Consider the following 14,888-nt stretch of genomic DNA (forward strand, 5'->3'; position numbering starts at 1 on the left):
CTTTTTTGCAGTAGATTACTACCCACAACGGCCTAAAGATACATACCATTCTTGTATACATCTTATAGTTGAAAATAGATATTAGGCCCTGGCCAGTTTTGCTCAGTGGTGGGAGTGTCGGCCTGTGGACTAGAGAGTCCCAGGTTCGCTTCCCGCTAGGGGCACGTACAAAAAAAAAAAAAAAAGATATTACACCGAGTTTGTGGGATGGCTCCCAAACCTTCATGGCAAAACTGAGCTGCCAAGGAGCTGCTGCCCTGGCCACCTATGGAGAGTTGCCTGTCCAGTTGAAGCTCTACCCTCCCATCGATCAGCTTGAGAAATAAGCTCTCCACATAAATGCTCCTGCTCCACTCTTTTCCCAGGTACCGAGTTCCAAACTTGAGTCTCGTACTTGTGCATCTGATTGGTGGAAGCGAAAATCCCGTCTGGAACTGAAGCTGTTACGGAGTCTAGGGATGAATGTCCTCTTCAGCTCTGTACGTGGGAAGGAACACAGAAGGGCTGGGGATAGAGGTGGGGGAGCTGGTCCTCACTGTAGCAGCAGGAAGCACACTGCTGAGATTGGGTTGTGCGGATGTGTGCTTACAGCTTATATACTTGCCTGAGCAGCTACTGCATTTGAAACCAGATTTAAGCGGTTCCTGGGTAAAAACACCACCGTTGTTGACAGAAAAAATTGATGCTATAGGAGAAAAGAGGAACCTCCAATTTTTAATGATACTTCTCTTTTCAGGACTGTAGTGGAAGGGGGACCTACTGTATTGCTGTGGCAATCAAAGAGCATTGTGTTCAGTTAAAACCCTGTCATGCAATTAAAAAAAAATCTGTATACTTCAGAGTTAGGAATTACTAATAAAGATTTTTTAAAAAAGGATGATCAACACACACACACACACACACACACACACACACACACACATTCCTTTCAAAAGATCAAGAAGATGTTCTCATGAGAATATGAAAAACAAACCGTGAGAATATCATCATCAGTATATTTTCATGGAAATCTATAATTAACTAATTCACAGTAAATATAATAATGCTGAAAGAACTAGGCTACATATAAGTCTATTGGTCCAATTAGTATCAGATTTCAAAGGTAATTAACACTCCAGAGGATGGCGAGAGAAGCTAGAATGAAAATTCCATATGAAAGTAGAACAAAATTATTGGATCATATTACCTTATGTTGCCACAAGAACTAGAGTAAAATTCCTCAAAACAAAATTTTAACTTATCTTATAGCATAGAAAAATACAGCAGATCCTTTAAAAATGAAGTCATAATTACAGTAACTACAACTGAGCAGATTCCCTGAGCAAAACATTTTATTTATATCTACAAGTTGAGAAACTGATGAAGCATAAAGGACAAATATGTGTAATCAGTTGGAAAGTTGTCTGAGAGGGGGATTTTAGCAAAATAAAGGATTTGGTGTGGTTCAATGGCATTCACCCAAGAGAGTTCCTGTTTCAAACACACACTTACAATATAACACTTCATAGCTTTGCTGCTAAATCAACACAGCACTGGAGCTCTGTGAAAAGTAAGCTTTGAATCCAGTGTTATTTGAACAATGTCCACCTAAAAGGGTCTCTTGTTTTATATTTATAATTTTTTTTAATCCTCACCCCAGGATATTTTTCCATTTATCTTCAAATAGAGTGGGAGGAAGGGAGAGAGAGAGAGAGAGAGAGAGAGAGAGAAGAGAGAGAGAGAGAGAGAAACATTGATGTGAGAGAGACACATCGATTGGTTGCCTCCTGCATGACCCTGACCCTGATTGAGACAAGGGACAAACTGTAACCGAGGTACGTGCCCTTGACCGTAATCGAACCCGAGACTCTTTGGTCCAAGGACCAACACTCTAACCACTGAGCCGCACAGGCCAGGGCTATATTTATAATTTTAATTATAGACTACTATACTCATAATCTCAACTGTATTGTAATTTATTGTATAATATAGAAATCCCTTTAAAGTGTGCAGTAAGTAATTCCATTATTTTCTTATGAGCTCAGGAAAAACAATAATTTCTCAAGAACTGTTGTTTAAGTAAATTAGTTCTGAAATCTCTTTTAGGGCTGGGTCTGCATAACATGAAAATAAAGGTGAGGAGACTAAATATCTGAAAAGCCAAATGACTTTTTTGCAGGTTAGTTGGTGACAGGTTACAGCTGGTGGGCAGTGGCTGCTTTGGTTGTGAGTAAAAAATCCTTTGTCTCAGGCACAAGAATCTCATGTCTTCTGCAAGCATCCGTGGAACTGTGGCAGGCTAACTCATTAAGTTGTATAGTCATTTGATGGAAATTCTTTGGCTTCTAAGTCTCTTCCACTCCATTAAACTTATTTAAGTAGGATAAAATCCCAGCCCTTGGCTTCCCAGAGACTTCATTTTCATGGAAATCCAACTCTTCCTCCCTCTACTCTACTCCAAACAAACACAGCGTTAGGGCTACAGAGCTCCCAGAATCTTTTTTTTTTTAATTGTAAACCTATCTTCTTGCTCATGAGTAATTGGTCTCTTTCAATTTGTTGGAATTGGTGTTGAAAGAGAGAAATCATTCTGTCACAGGGAACTGGACCTGAGCACATACATATTTGAAGCTGTCAGCTAAAATCATGTTCCTCCACGTGGACAAGGAAGCAGAGAATACCCCTTTGTACAGTATTCATAAGATGACATATGTCTCACTTTGCAGAGATATTGCCTGCTTATATCTATTGTCTCAGTATAGTTATTAATGGTGTCTTTTCTCAAAATGTCCTGATTTGGAAGATTAATTATATGATTAACTTAATCACTCAAGACTCTGATGGCAAATGATAGAAGCTCGATTTGAATAGCAGCTGCCTAGATATCTGAGTACCAGCATCCAAGGTAAGAAACACAACTTTCAAGCATATGGACATGGAAAAGAGTGGAGGGACAGCATTTCCCTCTGTGTGGGAGCAATTGCCTTTGAACTAGGAAGGCTCCTATATCTTATCTTGGGTAAGGGGGAAGTACCCTTTTCTGAGTTGAGTTCTCCCCAAGTGTTGCTGGATAGGCCGTTGCTGTTACTGGTGATAAACAGAGTAATAGCTCATCTTAACATATTGACTCTAGATATGATCACTGCAAAAGCTATTTTTACCCCATCCTCTAGTCATATACTTTACAAATACGCAGGTTAGGAGTTAATCTTCAAGTGTTATGCTGATAAGAGTCTATGACTGTCACTAGGATTTTGACTCCCAATTCATGCATCCATTCTCTATATCAAATTAGAGTCAACTTGCAGGGAGAAGGAAGAATAAAGTGCACAGATAACAAGTGGTAGAGCAGACAGAGAAGATACTTTGGTTTTCTTATGCTCCAGTTCCTACTGAGGCTGCCTCTGAGGTGCATTCTTGCCTTTAGATTCCATAATATGCCACAATATCTTCATAATTATAATACCTTTATGCTTAAATTAACTCTAAAATCTTTCTGTAATTTGCAGTCCTTGAAGTCCTAGTGCAGATTTAATTTTCATCTGTAATTAGATGAATACCTGGAATTCATTTATTTTGCATTTACTATATGAATATCAAATGCTTAACGTATGCTAGTCATTGTGCTAGCTTCAGGGGACACCGGAAGACAGACATGTTCCTACCTCCCTAAAATCACCAAACCAGTAACTAGAGGTGTGAGACCCTTCCTATTCTGCTTCAAAAAATTGATCAAACAATATCCTGGGTATTCATAGACTGTGAAGAGTCACTACAATGAAAATTCTTGGCTTAAGAATGAGGTTTATTCTAAAAAAGACAGATTTGGAAAAATATGAAGGGATATTTTTAAACCAAAAGAATACATGTATGAATATTATACATATCTAAGATATAAAGTATTTGTAAGAAAAAGTGGTTACATTTTAAAAATTGTGCTTTATCATTTCATAAACTTTTACATCCTGCTGTGGATGTGTCTTTGAAATGAGCTTTACACAGTTGTTGGGCGGACTGGGATGGAAAAGACAAATCTGCTATGTTAGCCAAACCTCTATAGAGAAAGCATTTCTTCTCAGTTTGAGGGTGGGGGAGGTTGTTCCAAACCCTGGAAGAAGCTTGAGAGGTGATTTGGAGGCAAGGGATCATTGAGATCATTTTCTCAGGCTGAGTGGGTAAGGCAAATAAGAAAATAGACTGATTGCTTCTAGTGTTCCTCTTTCATGGGAACAAATTACTGTGCCTTTGATGTTTATTAATTTATCATCACTAAATGTGATTCCTAAGTACAGAACAGTTCTGGATTTTCTTTATTGTGTGCACATTAAGACTGCAGCCGAGGCAGAACAAGAATTGGAGTTCCACCAGCACTACTTAAGCCCTGCGGGGACCTTCTGAAAACATCCTGGTTTTAGTTTAGGGCTTCTAGGAATGCCGATGGGAAATCTTCCAAGTATATCATGGAGTGGGGCGAGCTGCGTTTTGACAACTGTAGTTCAGTCTCTGAGGTTCTAAATAAGCAAAATTATGGTGCATATGACTCAGAAGGCCTGAAAGATTCTCTGGAAAAAGATATAATTTCCTCCCTGATGAAACTCTCCATCCTCCCCTCTGCAGGTAGTGAGGTGAATGAGACAAGATGTATTCCTTCTGAACCTGACCACAGAACAGGAAGTCTGTGTATAATCGGCTGACAGTTCTTGCTAACGGTATTTATCATTGTATTGAGAGTTCACTGGGGTTGCTCACTGTTCCAGTGCTTTTCATGCACCATTCATTTAATTCTCATAAACACATGTGACAGATGCTGTAATAATATCCATTTATAGATGAGTAAACTAAAGCAGGGTGAGTTAAAGTAACTTGCCCAAGGTCACAGACAGTAGTGATAAAGCTAGAACTTGAACTCAGGCCCTCAGGCTGCAGAGTGCATACTTTGAACAATTATTTCAGCCTCCTCAGTGTGGGCAGGCTGAGTGGCAACCAGCACTTGGCCCACAGTAGGTGCTCAATGAACATTTATTGATTCACTGACCATTGGGTTCATAAGGAGTTCTTTTTGATTTGCCCAAAGAGGAGCTAACCCTAAAATGTGCAGTCAGATAGTGCATATGTAAAAGGCTGATCCTGAACTATTCCCTCCCTATTTGTCTATTGGAAATGAAAAACTTGTGGATCCATGCTCTTAATCTTAGAACTAAAATGTTATTTCTGGGTCACATATCCCTTGAAAACCATCTAAAAACTTAGAATCCACACCACATAAAAATACTCACACACATTTTTTTTTTTTGCATAGTGTCCGGGATGGTTTAGATCCCTAGAACCTTCAGGACCAACAACAGTACTTTTTGGGGAGTGACTCGGAACTTCGAATATTGATACCTTCCACTTGCAAGCAAGTTATAGGAGTGTTTAATTCAGGCAAATTGGTATTCACACTTTACTGAGGGAGTTGCTTTTGGTTTTCTCCTTTGGGCGAAAGCTCCGTGTCCGTGTTACAGTTGGCTGGGGCCACTAGCTGGCTGGGCAGTTTCTGCATTCCATGGCGGGGCTCCAGACACGCACAGTGCCCCACCGGGAGCGGATGTGTGAGCTCCAGGTTTCTGACACGAATGTTACTGATGACGCCCCTGCTGAAAGGCCTCTTTATTATCATGGTAAATACCGGGCGAACAAAGGGGCCATTCTCAGAACAGAGGGCTGTTATTGTTAATTGGATATTTTTGATTATAGTATTAAGTTGGCCAGAGTATTACAGCATGTCGTTTTGGGCATGAGTTCATTTGGGCAGCGTCTCTTAACATGGGAACCGAGTAGCACATGCTTCCTCACTCACAAGCCTCCTTTATCTGAGCTGCTGTGAAGGGCAGCTGCAAACTGGAGCATTCTATTGGAAGAGCGCACAGTTTTGGGGGGAGGGGTGAAGGGTATGGGAAAAATGACTTGAATTTTGATATCTTTTTTATGTTTAAGATTCTCTGGAAAAGGATATAATTTGAATGAAGTTCTTCTACGAGATCGTGGGAATAGAAACATGATTCATTGCTGGAATGGATGTGTTTCAGTTCTCGGCCAAAGATTAGGAGTCTTTCGATAACTTTGGGGAGTGGGTGATTGCACTGTCTCTGGGAAAATACACCCTGTTCTTGAGCACAGTGAGGAGCTGTAGGATGAGCTGAAACAACGGTGGATGGAGAAATGACGATCTGGGCTCGGCTTCAGTTCTGCCTTTAACAAACAATGTGATCTTTAACAGATAACTTCCTCCCTGAGCCTCAGCCTTGAAAAAAAGGGGTTGAACCCTAGCCAGTATAGCTTAGCGGTTAGAGCATTGGCCCATAGACCGAAGGGCACGTACTTGGGTTGTGGGTTCGATCTCCATTTGGGGTCATGCAGGAGGCAACCAATCAATGTGTCTCTCATACACTGATGTTTCATTAGAGAGAGAAATACCTTGAGGTTCCTGCCCCCATCACCACCCTTCTTTGAATCCTACGGGATATGGAGGAAATCTGAAAAAAACTCAAGGTGAAAATTAAGATATGGAATCTTTGCACTGCTGGTTTTGCTTAGTGGTTAGAGCATGGGGTTCGATTCCTGGTCAGGGGTGCATAGCTGGGTTGCAGGTTTGATCCCTGGCCCTGGTCAGGGTCATGCTGGAGACAACCACTTGATGTGTATTTTTCACATTGATGTATCTCTCTCTCTCTCTCTCTCTCTCTCTCGCTTCCTCCCTCCCTCCCTCCCTCCCTCTCTTCCTTCTCACATCAATGTATCTCTCTCTCTCTCCCTCTCTCTCTAAAAATCAATGGAAAAATATTCTTGGGTGAGGATTAAAAAAAAAGAAGAAGAAAAGAGTTGCAAGGCTCTTGTGAGAAACACTATGATTTTATGAAAAGACAAGATTTCAATTTTCTTTCATTTTTGAGTTACTGCAGAGCACTGGAGTCTGATAGTTGAGCTCCCTGAAATGTGTGTTGAGTGTTCCGTTAGTGAGGGCATGGGACTTCCAAAGCATCACAAATCTTGGATACACATAGAGATTGTTCCCCCGAGAAATGAACCCATTGACTAGAATTCACTTTCCTTTTCTCTGAATGTTACTTTCAGTATCAAGGGCAGGACATTTTGAATTATTTTTGTGTTTGCCCCATACAGTCTGATAAATATTTGGGTAATAATAAGACCCAGGCCTTTGCGTTTTTCTCCTCCAAATTTAGTCTAGTTCTTTCCTTGTTTTATTTTTATAACAACAATATTACTATTTTCTTTCATGTGGAAAGACCTGGGAGTCACTTGAGTCAGTTGATTGTAAGATGACCTAACAGAGAGGACCTTGTTTAGCTGAATTATTTATTCATCATTTAAGCCACTTCATTTCCATGATCTTAATTTTCCCAAATATCAGCTTCCCACATCATGGCCTGTAGGCATTCTAAGAAGCTTATAGCTAAAGCACAGAGAAGAACATTCAGGAAAGAATATAAAAGAGAAAATAAAATAAATCAACTTTTGTTGTATTTTTGCTTTCAAAAGACAGGGGTATGGAGCATGGTATATTTTGATGCTAACACGTATAGCCTGAGGAGGAAATATATGATGGGGGGGTGGTATTCATGATGTTGATATAAATTGTATTATTTGAATGTCACTTTCGATTCTGGTGCTTTAGCTCAAAAACAAAATTATAATCTTATCACAGGGTTTTACTATTTTGGAGAACCATTCATTTGAAAAGCTATATAATGACAAATGTTTTCGTTTTTTCCCACAACCACCTGGTGATGATTTTGTGGATCTTTTCTCTTAAGATTAGGGTTCCTTTCACATTCTGGTCTCCTCTAGAGGTCGATTAATGAAGTCTTGAATAGCCTGATGCAAAGGAAGCCATTTCTTGATAGACATTTCCAGAGCTGTAATCCAGCTGCAGAAATAACAGCACATGACAGGTCACTAAAACATCATCTCACTCTGAGGAGGTGAACTGTTACGGAAACACTTCATTCATTTTCTAATTGTTTCTCTTGGTTATTTGGCTTGAAATTAATAAGGTAAACAGTGCTCCTCAGATTTTGGATTGAACAAAAGGTAAAACACCAAGTGAGAAGTATGCAATTGTCGCTCCAAAGTAAAATTATGTTAATATAAATAATAGGATCAGAAGAGGGTACAGTGTTTGTAAATAGTGAATAATAAAGCCATAGGACTTTAAAAAGTATTTCTATTTAAATTTAAAGTATAGTTGATCAAAGATATAGCAATAAAATATTGCCATTAGGGCAAATATTTTGTTATTATATTCTGGAAACCACAGCCAACTCTTTGGTTAATTCTCTTTCATTCTCTTGTCCCTTCCTTTCATTTTCTTGGATGGTGTTTTATAAAATATAACATTTATTCTAAGGGTCATTGATAGGTGTTTCTTTCTTTCTTTTTTTTTATCCTCACCCGAGGACATTTTTTTGATTTTTTGTTCAGATAGAGTGGGAGGGAGGGAGAGAGAGAGAGAGAAACATTAATGTGAAAGGGACACATCGAGTAGTTGCCACCCGCACAACCCAACCAGGGCCAGGGACACACTGCAACTGAGGTACGTGCCCTTAGCGGAAACTGAACCCGGGTCTCTTGGGACCACAGGCCGATGCTCTAACCGCTGAGCCAAACCGGCCAGGGCAAGGTTTTTCTTTTTTTAATGGTTTGTGCCAGATAAGCTTAAGAAATGAAAATTATGGAGAGTTAACTGGGATTCTTTGTATGAGGTTGTCTTAGCAACATTAATAAGTTAATGTGCTCTGTGATTATCTAAGAGGGTAATATGATTTGTATAATTTCCTACACTTACTTATTTTTTGCAAGTGGGGCATCTTGTGAAATCAGAGTTCCATGAACCACACTTTGTGAAACCCTTGCTCTTATGCTTTGAAATATTTCTGTAATGATTCCATAGTATTTCCTATTGATAATTTCACTCATGGATTTGGTGGTAAGGTATTCAACCTCTTCTCTCAGAGAAGCCAGTGGATTTTACTCAACAGGATTTAACTTTATTTCATTGACTCTTCTCCTCTATATGTAAGTTGGAGCTTCGCCCTCAAGGGAACCATCTTAATCTGGCACCCAGATCGTATAGCACAGGCCTGAGATGAAGATCTTGGCAAAATATCTAGCAACTCTACATTCATTATCCTCTCGCTCTAGCCTGTCCTCAGGAATGGGTGAAACAGACAAGATTTACATAGCGGGAGATGGTGAAGGGAGATCCTTTTTCCTTCCCCCAAATGGTCACTTGCTGGAGATCCAGAAATTCTACTTTCAGAGTTTTATTTCTTTGTATCTAGTTATTGCAAATGTCTCTGGAAGTTGCACCATATCATCTGTTTTAATGAATTACTGTGCACGTTTTATTAGATCCTTTTTATTAGTTGGGAGAAAGTGTCTGTGAGGTGAGGGATGGCCACCAAGCGGTTGCAGGGCACTGCTACCTTGGGGGTGGAGTGAAGATAGGGGAACCTGAAAGATGCAGGAGGATGCCCCAGGTACCAGAGACACTTCCTCTGCTTCATGGTTTTATCTTTGTTAATCGACTGCTTTTTCCACAGAATCATTAAGAACCAAGAGCTCATTTGTACATGCCAATTTGGATCGTGAACATGTCAAATTAGATGGATAAGTCCTATGTCCTTCAATGGCTTATGACAAAACCAAAAAAAAAAAACACACAAAAACCTGACCAAATTCAGATGGACATATGATTAAGAGTTATGTGAAAGGAGGTGAAACAGCAAATCTGTGAATTAATCAATTGCAACATCACAGGTTATGGTATTAGTAGATTTTTTTTATGTTGAAGCCTGAGTCAGTCACTGCCTAGGGAAAAATTGTGAACCCCTTTTTCATCTTGGGGGGGGGCTTTTTAAAAGCAATGCAAACCTTCTATGCATTGAAAGAAGAAGAATCCTGGGTGATATTAACTATGGAGACAGTGCAAAGAAAGGGAGTGACTTGATGGAAGATACGGAGTTGAAGTTGGAAAATGAGAATAAGGGTTTGCTATGAGAGCTTTTGTCGGGACAGAGAAAGAAGAAGAAATATGCAGATCTTGACTTACCGTTGGTTTTCTGTTTTATTTTCTGCACAGAAATAGAAAGTCTTTAACTCTTCAGATGGAGGTTTAAGTTCAATTATTGATTCCTTGAAGCTAAGGGTCTGCTCATTCACCCTATATCCTTGCAGATACAGGCCACCTACAGAAGGTGAAAGAACCAAAAAAAACCAAAAAACAAAAACCAAAACAAACAAACAAAAACAGGGAGGAAATTAATGAAAGAGTTAGATAAGAAAAAAGAGTCTGAAAAGGTATCAAGAAAACAATTTGCATCTTAAAGAACTTTTAGTCCGGCTGTCCCATTTTGCAGATGAAGAAACAGAGTCCGAAAGAGTACAGGATGTAAGGACATCCATTAAGATTAATGGCTAGACTGGTAATAAAGTCTGGATTTCCTGGCTTTCACTTTCACAGCCTTCTTACTCCATGTTCAGTATTGCGCTTTCATTTACTGTGGGCCTACTAAGCTAACTTCTTTACCTGGGAAACACATTTTGAAATAAAATTGTCAGCATCAAAGAGTGACATCGGCAATGGCATAACATTAGAGGGAAATGCAATCATATTGACTGGGCAGAACAATGAGGGCATCCTTTCTGAAGAATAATGCAGAATGCCAGCAGTTTCCACAACCAACACAGATTCTCACCTTCTTTGTGCATATTTAATGCCAAGCACATTTAAAATATGAACCCACAGGGTGATGTGAGGGAGCCAACTTGAATTAAAATGAGAGTAAATGACTGGTTTTAAAAGATTTTTTCCTCCCCATGGTCCTTTGAATCTATGTTAGTGGTTATATATTGCTTGGCCTGAATTTTCTTTCCATTATTTGGGGGTTTGGGGGAGGATATCAGTCTAGTAGAAGGTGCTGAAAAATCAAAATGCTTCGGTGTTTATTACAGTGTCTGGATGCTCTGAGTAACCTGAATCTCACGCAGAGACTTCAGGTAGCATCACCAGCAGCGATAAGGAGATGTTTGAACCTCTCTCTTGCTATCCTGGCTGGTTTGGCTCAGCGGTTAGAGCCCAGTCCATGGACCGGAGCTGTGGGTTCGATTTCAGTCAAGAGCAGGTACCTCAGTTGTGGTTGGGTCCCTGGCCCTGGTTTGGGTTGTGTCTCACCCACATCGATATTTTTCCCTCCCTCGCACCCGTCCTCCCTCCCATCCTCCCTCCCAGTCTATCTGAAAATCAGTGGGAAAATATCTTCAGGTAAGGATTTAAAAAAACTTTAAAACAATAAAACTAACAAACCTCTCCCTTGCTCTCACTATCTCTCACTCTCATACCTGCCTCCCCAGGAGCCACTGTGGTGCCCTGTACTGACCAAACCATGGCTGGAGTTTTGTCCTGCACAAGAGCTGTTCATGCCCATGTGTTTATGAGGGACTGTCAGGGGAAATGTGGTCCCTTTGACTACGGCAGACTTTTGTTTTCCTTTTGGCTAACCTGGTGCCAACATACACTGTCAGGAAGTCATATCTTTTTCTTTTTAAATAGAATGAGAGGCTTTTGGACTTTAAAAATTAGGGGAAAATTTGTTTGTTTGTTTATTTATTTATTTTAATGTACCTTTATTGTTGAAAATATTACAGATGCCCTCCCACTGGCTCCTTCTTCCTGGATTTAGATGTAATAATAAAGTTTAAAAACTTTTTCATTAAAAAAAGAGTCAACTTTAGAATTACTAGTAAAACATTCATTTTAGAAATGGTTAGATTTGTTTTTTTTATGTAGACCCCAGTAAAATGGTTTTTACTAAAATCAGAGAGTGACTTCCTTCTTTTGAGTTATATGTGTCAACTTTAGTGAGGTATAATTTAAACACCATAAAATCCACCTATTTAAAGTGCATAATCAATGACTTTTAGTGTATTTATGGAATTGTATAACCATCATCATAATCTAATTTTATAACATTTTCATCCCCTCAGAAAGAAACTCCATACTCATTAGTAATCATGCCCCATCTGCTGCCCAAACTCAGCTTCAGTGATCCAAACCTACTTTCTGTCTCTGTACATTTGCTTTTCCTGGGACTCTTAATACGAATGGAATTATACAATATGTGGTCTTTTGTATCTGGCTTCTCTCACTTAGCAAGATGCTTTCAAGGTTCATCCACATTGTATCATGTGTCAGTATTTCATTCCTTTTTAGTGAATGGGCGTACCACATTTTACTTATCCATTTGTTAGTTGATGGACAATTTTAATTTTCCTTTGTGAATAATGTTGTTATGACTATTCATGTGCAAGTGTTTACATAGATATATGTTTTGGGGTATAGACTAGAAGGGGAATAAGCGATGTGCTAGGTGTTTCAGGATGTAAGGTACCTAAAGACATATCAAAGGGTAATTTTGCTGTCTTAATTTTCTGCTCCAAACTATAGTACCCAGCATCTATATATTGTATTGGTATCTGATGTCTTCCTGCTTGTGAGATTTCCTTTTCTTATTTATCTGAGCAGGTATGAATACCCTCCTCCATCCCTACCCTTTCTGAGATGGATAGAAGGGCATTGTCCAAATGTGTCTGCTACAAACAGGAGGGTTATCTGACCTCTTCTCTAACCAGTTATAGTGCAGAAATGATTGGCAGTAAAGACAACGAATTATATCCCAATTACCTCATTTGAGGTGACCTCATTGGGCTGGTCTCTCTCTGTAACTGGGCAGCAGCAGTAAATAGCAAACTGGCCTAATCTTGGACAGAGATTTCTCACAAGAACTGTACAAGCATCCTGTGTTCCATTTGTTGCAATAATGTAAACTATGTGTATCTTTTCGAGAAGTGCTCACAGACCTTGATGTGATTTATTCAAGAACCATAGTTAAACATCATCATTTGTTACTTCCAGCTTTTGCTGGAGAGAGATAAAAGGGGGAAAAATCAAGTGCATGGTGAATGACAAGGGGCTTCAGGCCTGTGGAGAAGCACTTGACTAACAGGCTTCTGGAAACCTCACACAGTACCTTTTTAATATTAGCAGGCACAGCCAGCCAGTAATCCATATTGTGAAAGTACCAGCACTTTCCTTGACAGTAAGGGAAGACTTCAGGGACCTGTCTGCGGCTATTTTAACTGCCACAGTACACATTAGAGGCATATTTATCTAGCTGAAAGTAAAATGTGGGATTAGCATCTAATGTGGTTCTTACAGGAAATTGGGGCCGTGTGGCTTCTCAGATCTTGCTCATTCCCCTCATTTCACTGTTATTTTTCCACGTCTTCTCTTTCTTGTCCTCAGTATTGCCTCAGCGTCTCAGATGACTTTACAAGAAATAAGTCATGCCCCAAATACTTCAGGAATGAGAAATATCAACTGAGATCTCCCAGGCCTCTCATAAAGAACATAAAGCAATGGGATAAAATAAATAAAAATAAAACAGTAAAGCATCAAGGATGCTACAACTAGTGGACCATGTCTCTATGAAGCGGTGACCACAGAAGCCTGGGTCTTAATAACAAAGCAACTGCTATGGTCGGCATACTCTGAAGTGAACTGAAAGGAAGGAGCCTTTCTAAGCACTCTATGATTCTGAACAGAAAACGGACTGTTTGAACAAGCATGTATTCAGAGACGGTGTTTTTGTATATCAGTGTTTTACTAACTGTTTGCCTGTGAGAAATACAGACCTCTACATGTTTTTGTACATTTAGACCCAAAGTTTTGTAAAACATTGTAGTGTGCTGTATAATATTTTCTGTTCAATTCAATTCTATCCTATTATATTTTTAAATACTGGTCAGAACCTATTACATTGATTGCATGATTCAGTGATGGGGTCAAAACCTGCAATTTGGTATAAATGGTAATCGAGGCCTATTTCAAGGTTATGACCTTAACAGGCTAGAGAACAAGGAACCAGACTAGGGTGAGATGTGCAAGCGCCAAGCAGAGCTTAGACAATGCATGTAAAGGAGGAATTTTAGATTAGACCAGAACAGAGATCACTCACTTGGCATCACCTAGAAGAACTGAAATTGAGTAGTAAGACTCTGAATAATCTTTATGAAAATAATAATGACTCACATCCCATGCATATAGTATGATTCAGTCAAATGAAGTATTTTAGAGCCTGTAGTGTCCATGGCACATCATGGATTCAGCCATTCTCAGCAAGTTTCTCTGCTATCCTCACAACTCCCATGGCTCTTGTGTTGAATAGTTGGACTGGGTGGACCCAGGTAATTGTAGTCAGGTGCTGAAGTCCAGAGTGCAGAGACCAGATAAACAGTGCCATTGACTGAGTGCTATTTTAAGAAGACTGATTTCTGCTCAGCTGGTGTCGCTCACTGGTTAAGCATTGACCCATGCACCAAGAGGTCTTCGGTTTGATTCCCAGTCAGGCGCATGCCAGGTTGTGGGCCTGGTCCCCAGTGCGGGGCATGCAAGAGGCGGCCAATCGATGTTCTCCCTCATAGATGTTTCTATATCCCTCTCCTTTCCTCTCTCTAAAAATCAATAAAGAAAAAATGTTTTTAAAAAAAGAAGACTAATTTCTGTCAGGGAGTGCTACACATAGCACTGTGGTTAAGAGTTTGGGCATAGGATTCAGATAGCATTTGTTCCCATTCTGTCTCTGTCACTTACCAGCTGGGTGACCATTGGATATTAGTCAACTTTTCTAAACCTTCATTTCTCACTTATCACGGTGCAATAACAGTGGATAGTTTTGAGAATATTAGTCTTAGATAATGAACGTAAGTGCTTGTCCAAGCCCTGGACACATAGGAAGCCTTCAGCAGTACATGCTGACTTTCCCACTCCCATACACCTGAGCAGAATGATC

The 14,888-nt window shown here is 39.7% G+C and overlaps 1 protein-coding gene across 2 annotated transcripts in view; it reads right to left on the reverse strand.

Annotated features, from left to right (window-relative positions):
* Positions 1–200: 200 nt before the first annotated feature.
* Positions 201–14,888, reverse strand: part of LOC118641838 — a 116,819-nt gene continuing 102,131 nt past the window's right edge. The window contains exons 12-13 of one of the 2 annotated variants that reach the window (XM_036279429.1): positions 10,091–10,226; positions 201–477 (exon numbers count right to left, since the gene is read on the reverse strand). In XM_036279429.1, the coding sequence (XP_036135322.1) occupies positions 453–477; positions 10,091–10,226 (161 nt within the window). In that variant the 3' untranslated portion in view covers positions 201–452. Of the gene's footprint in view, positions 478–6,991; positions 7,907–10,090; positions 10,227–14,888 lie in introns of those variants that run through there. The other variant, XM_036279428.1, reaches the window with a different exon arrangement.

This window comes from Molossus molossus, unplaced genomic scaffold (assembly GCF_014108415.1).
Source record: "Molossus molossus isolate mMolMol1 unplaced genomic scaffold, mMolMol1.p scaffold_m16_p_3, whole genome shotgun sequence".
Lineage (NCBI taxonomy): Eukaryota > Metazoa > Chordata > Mammalia > Chiroptera > Molossidae > Molossus > Molossus molossus.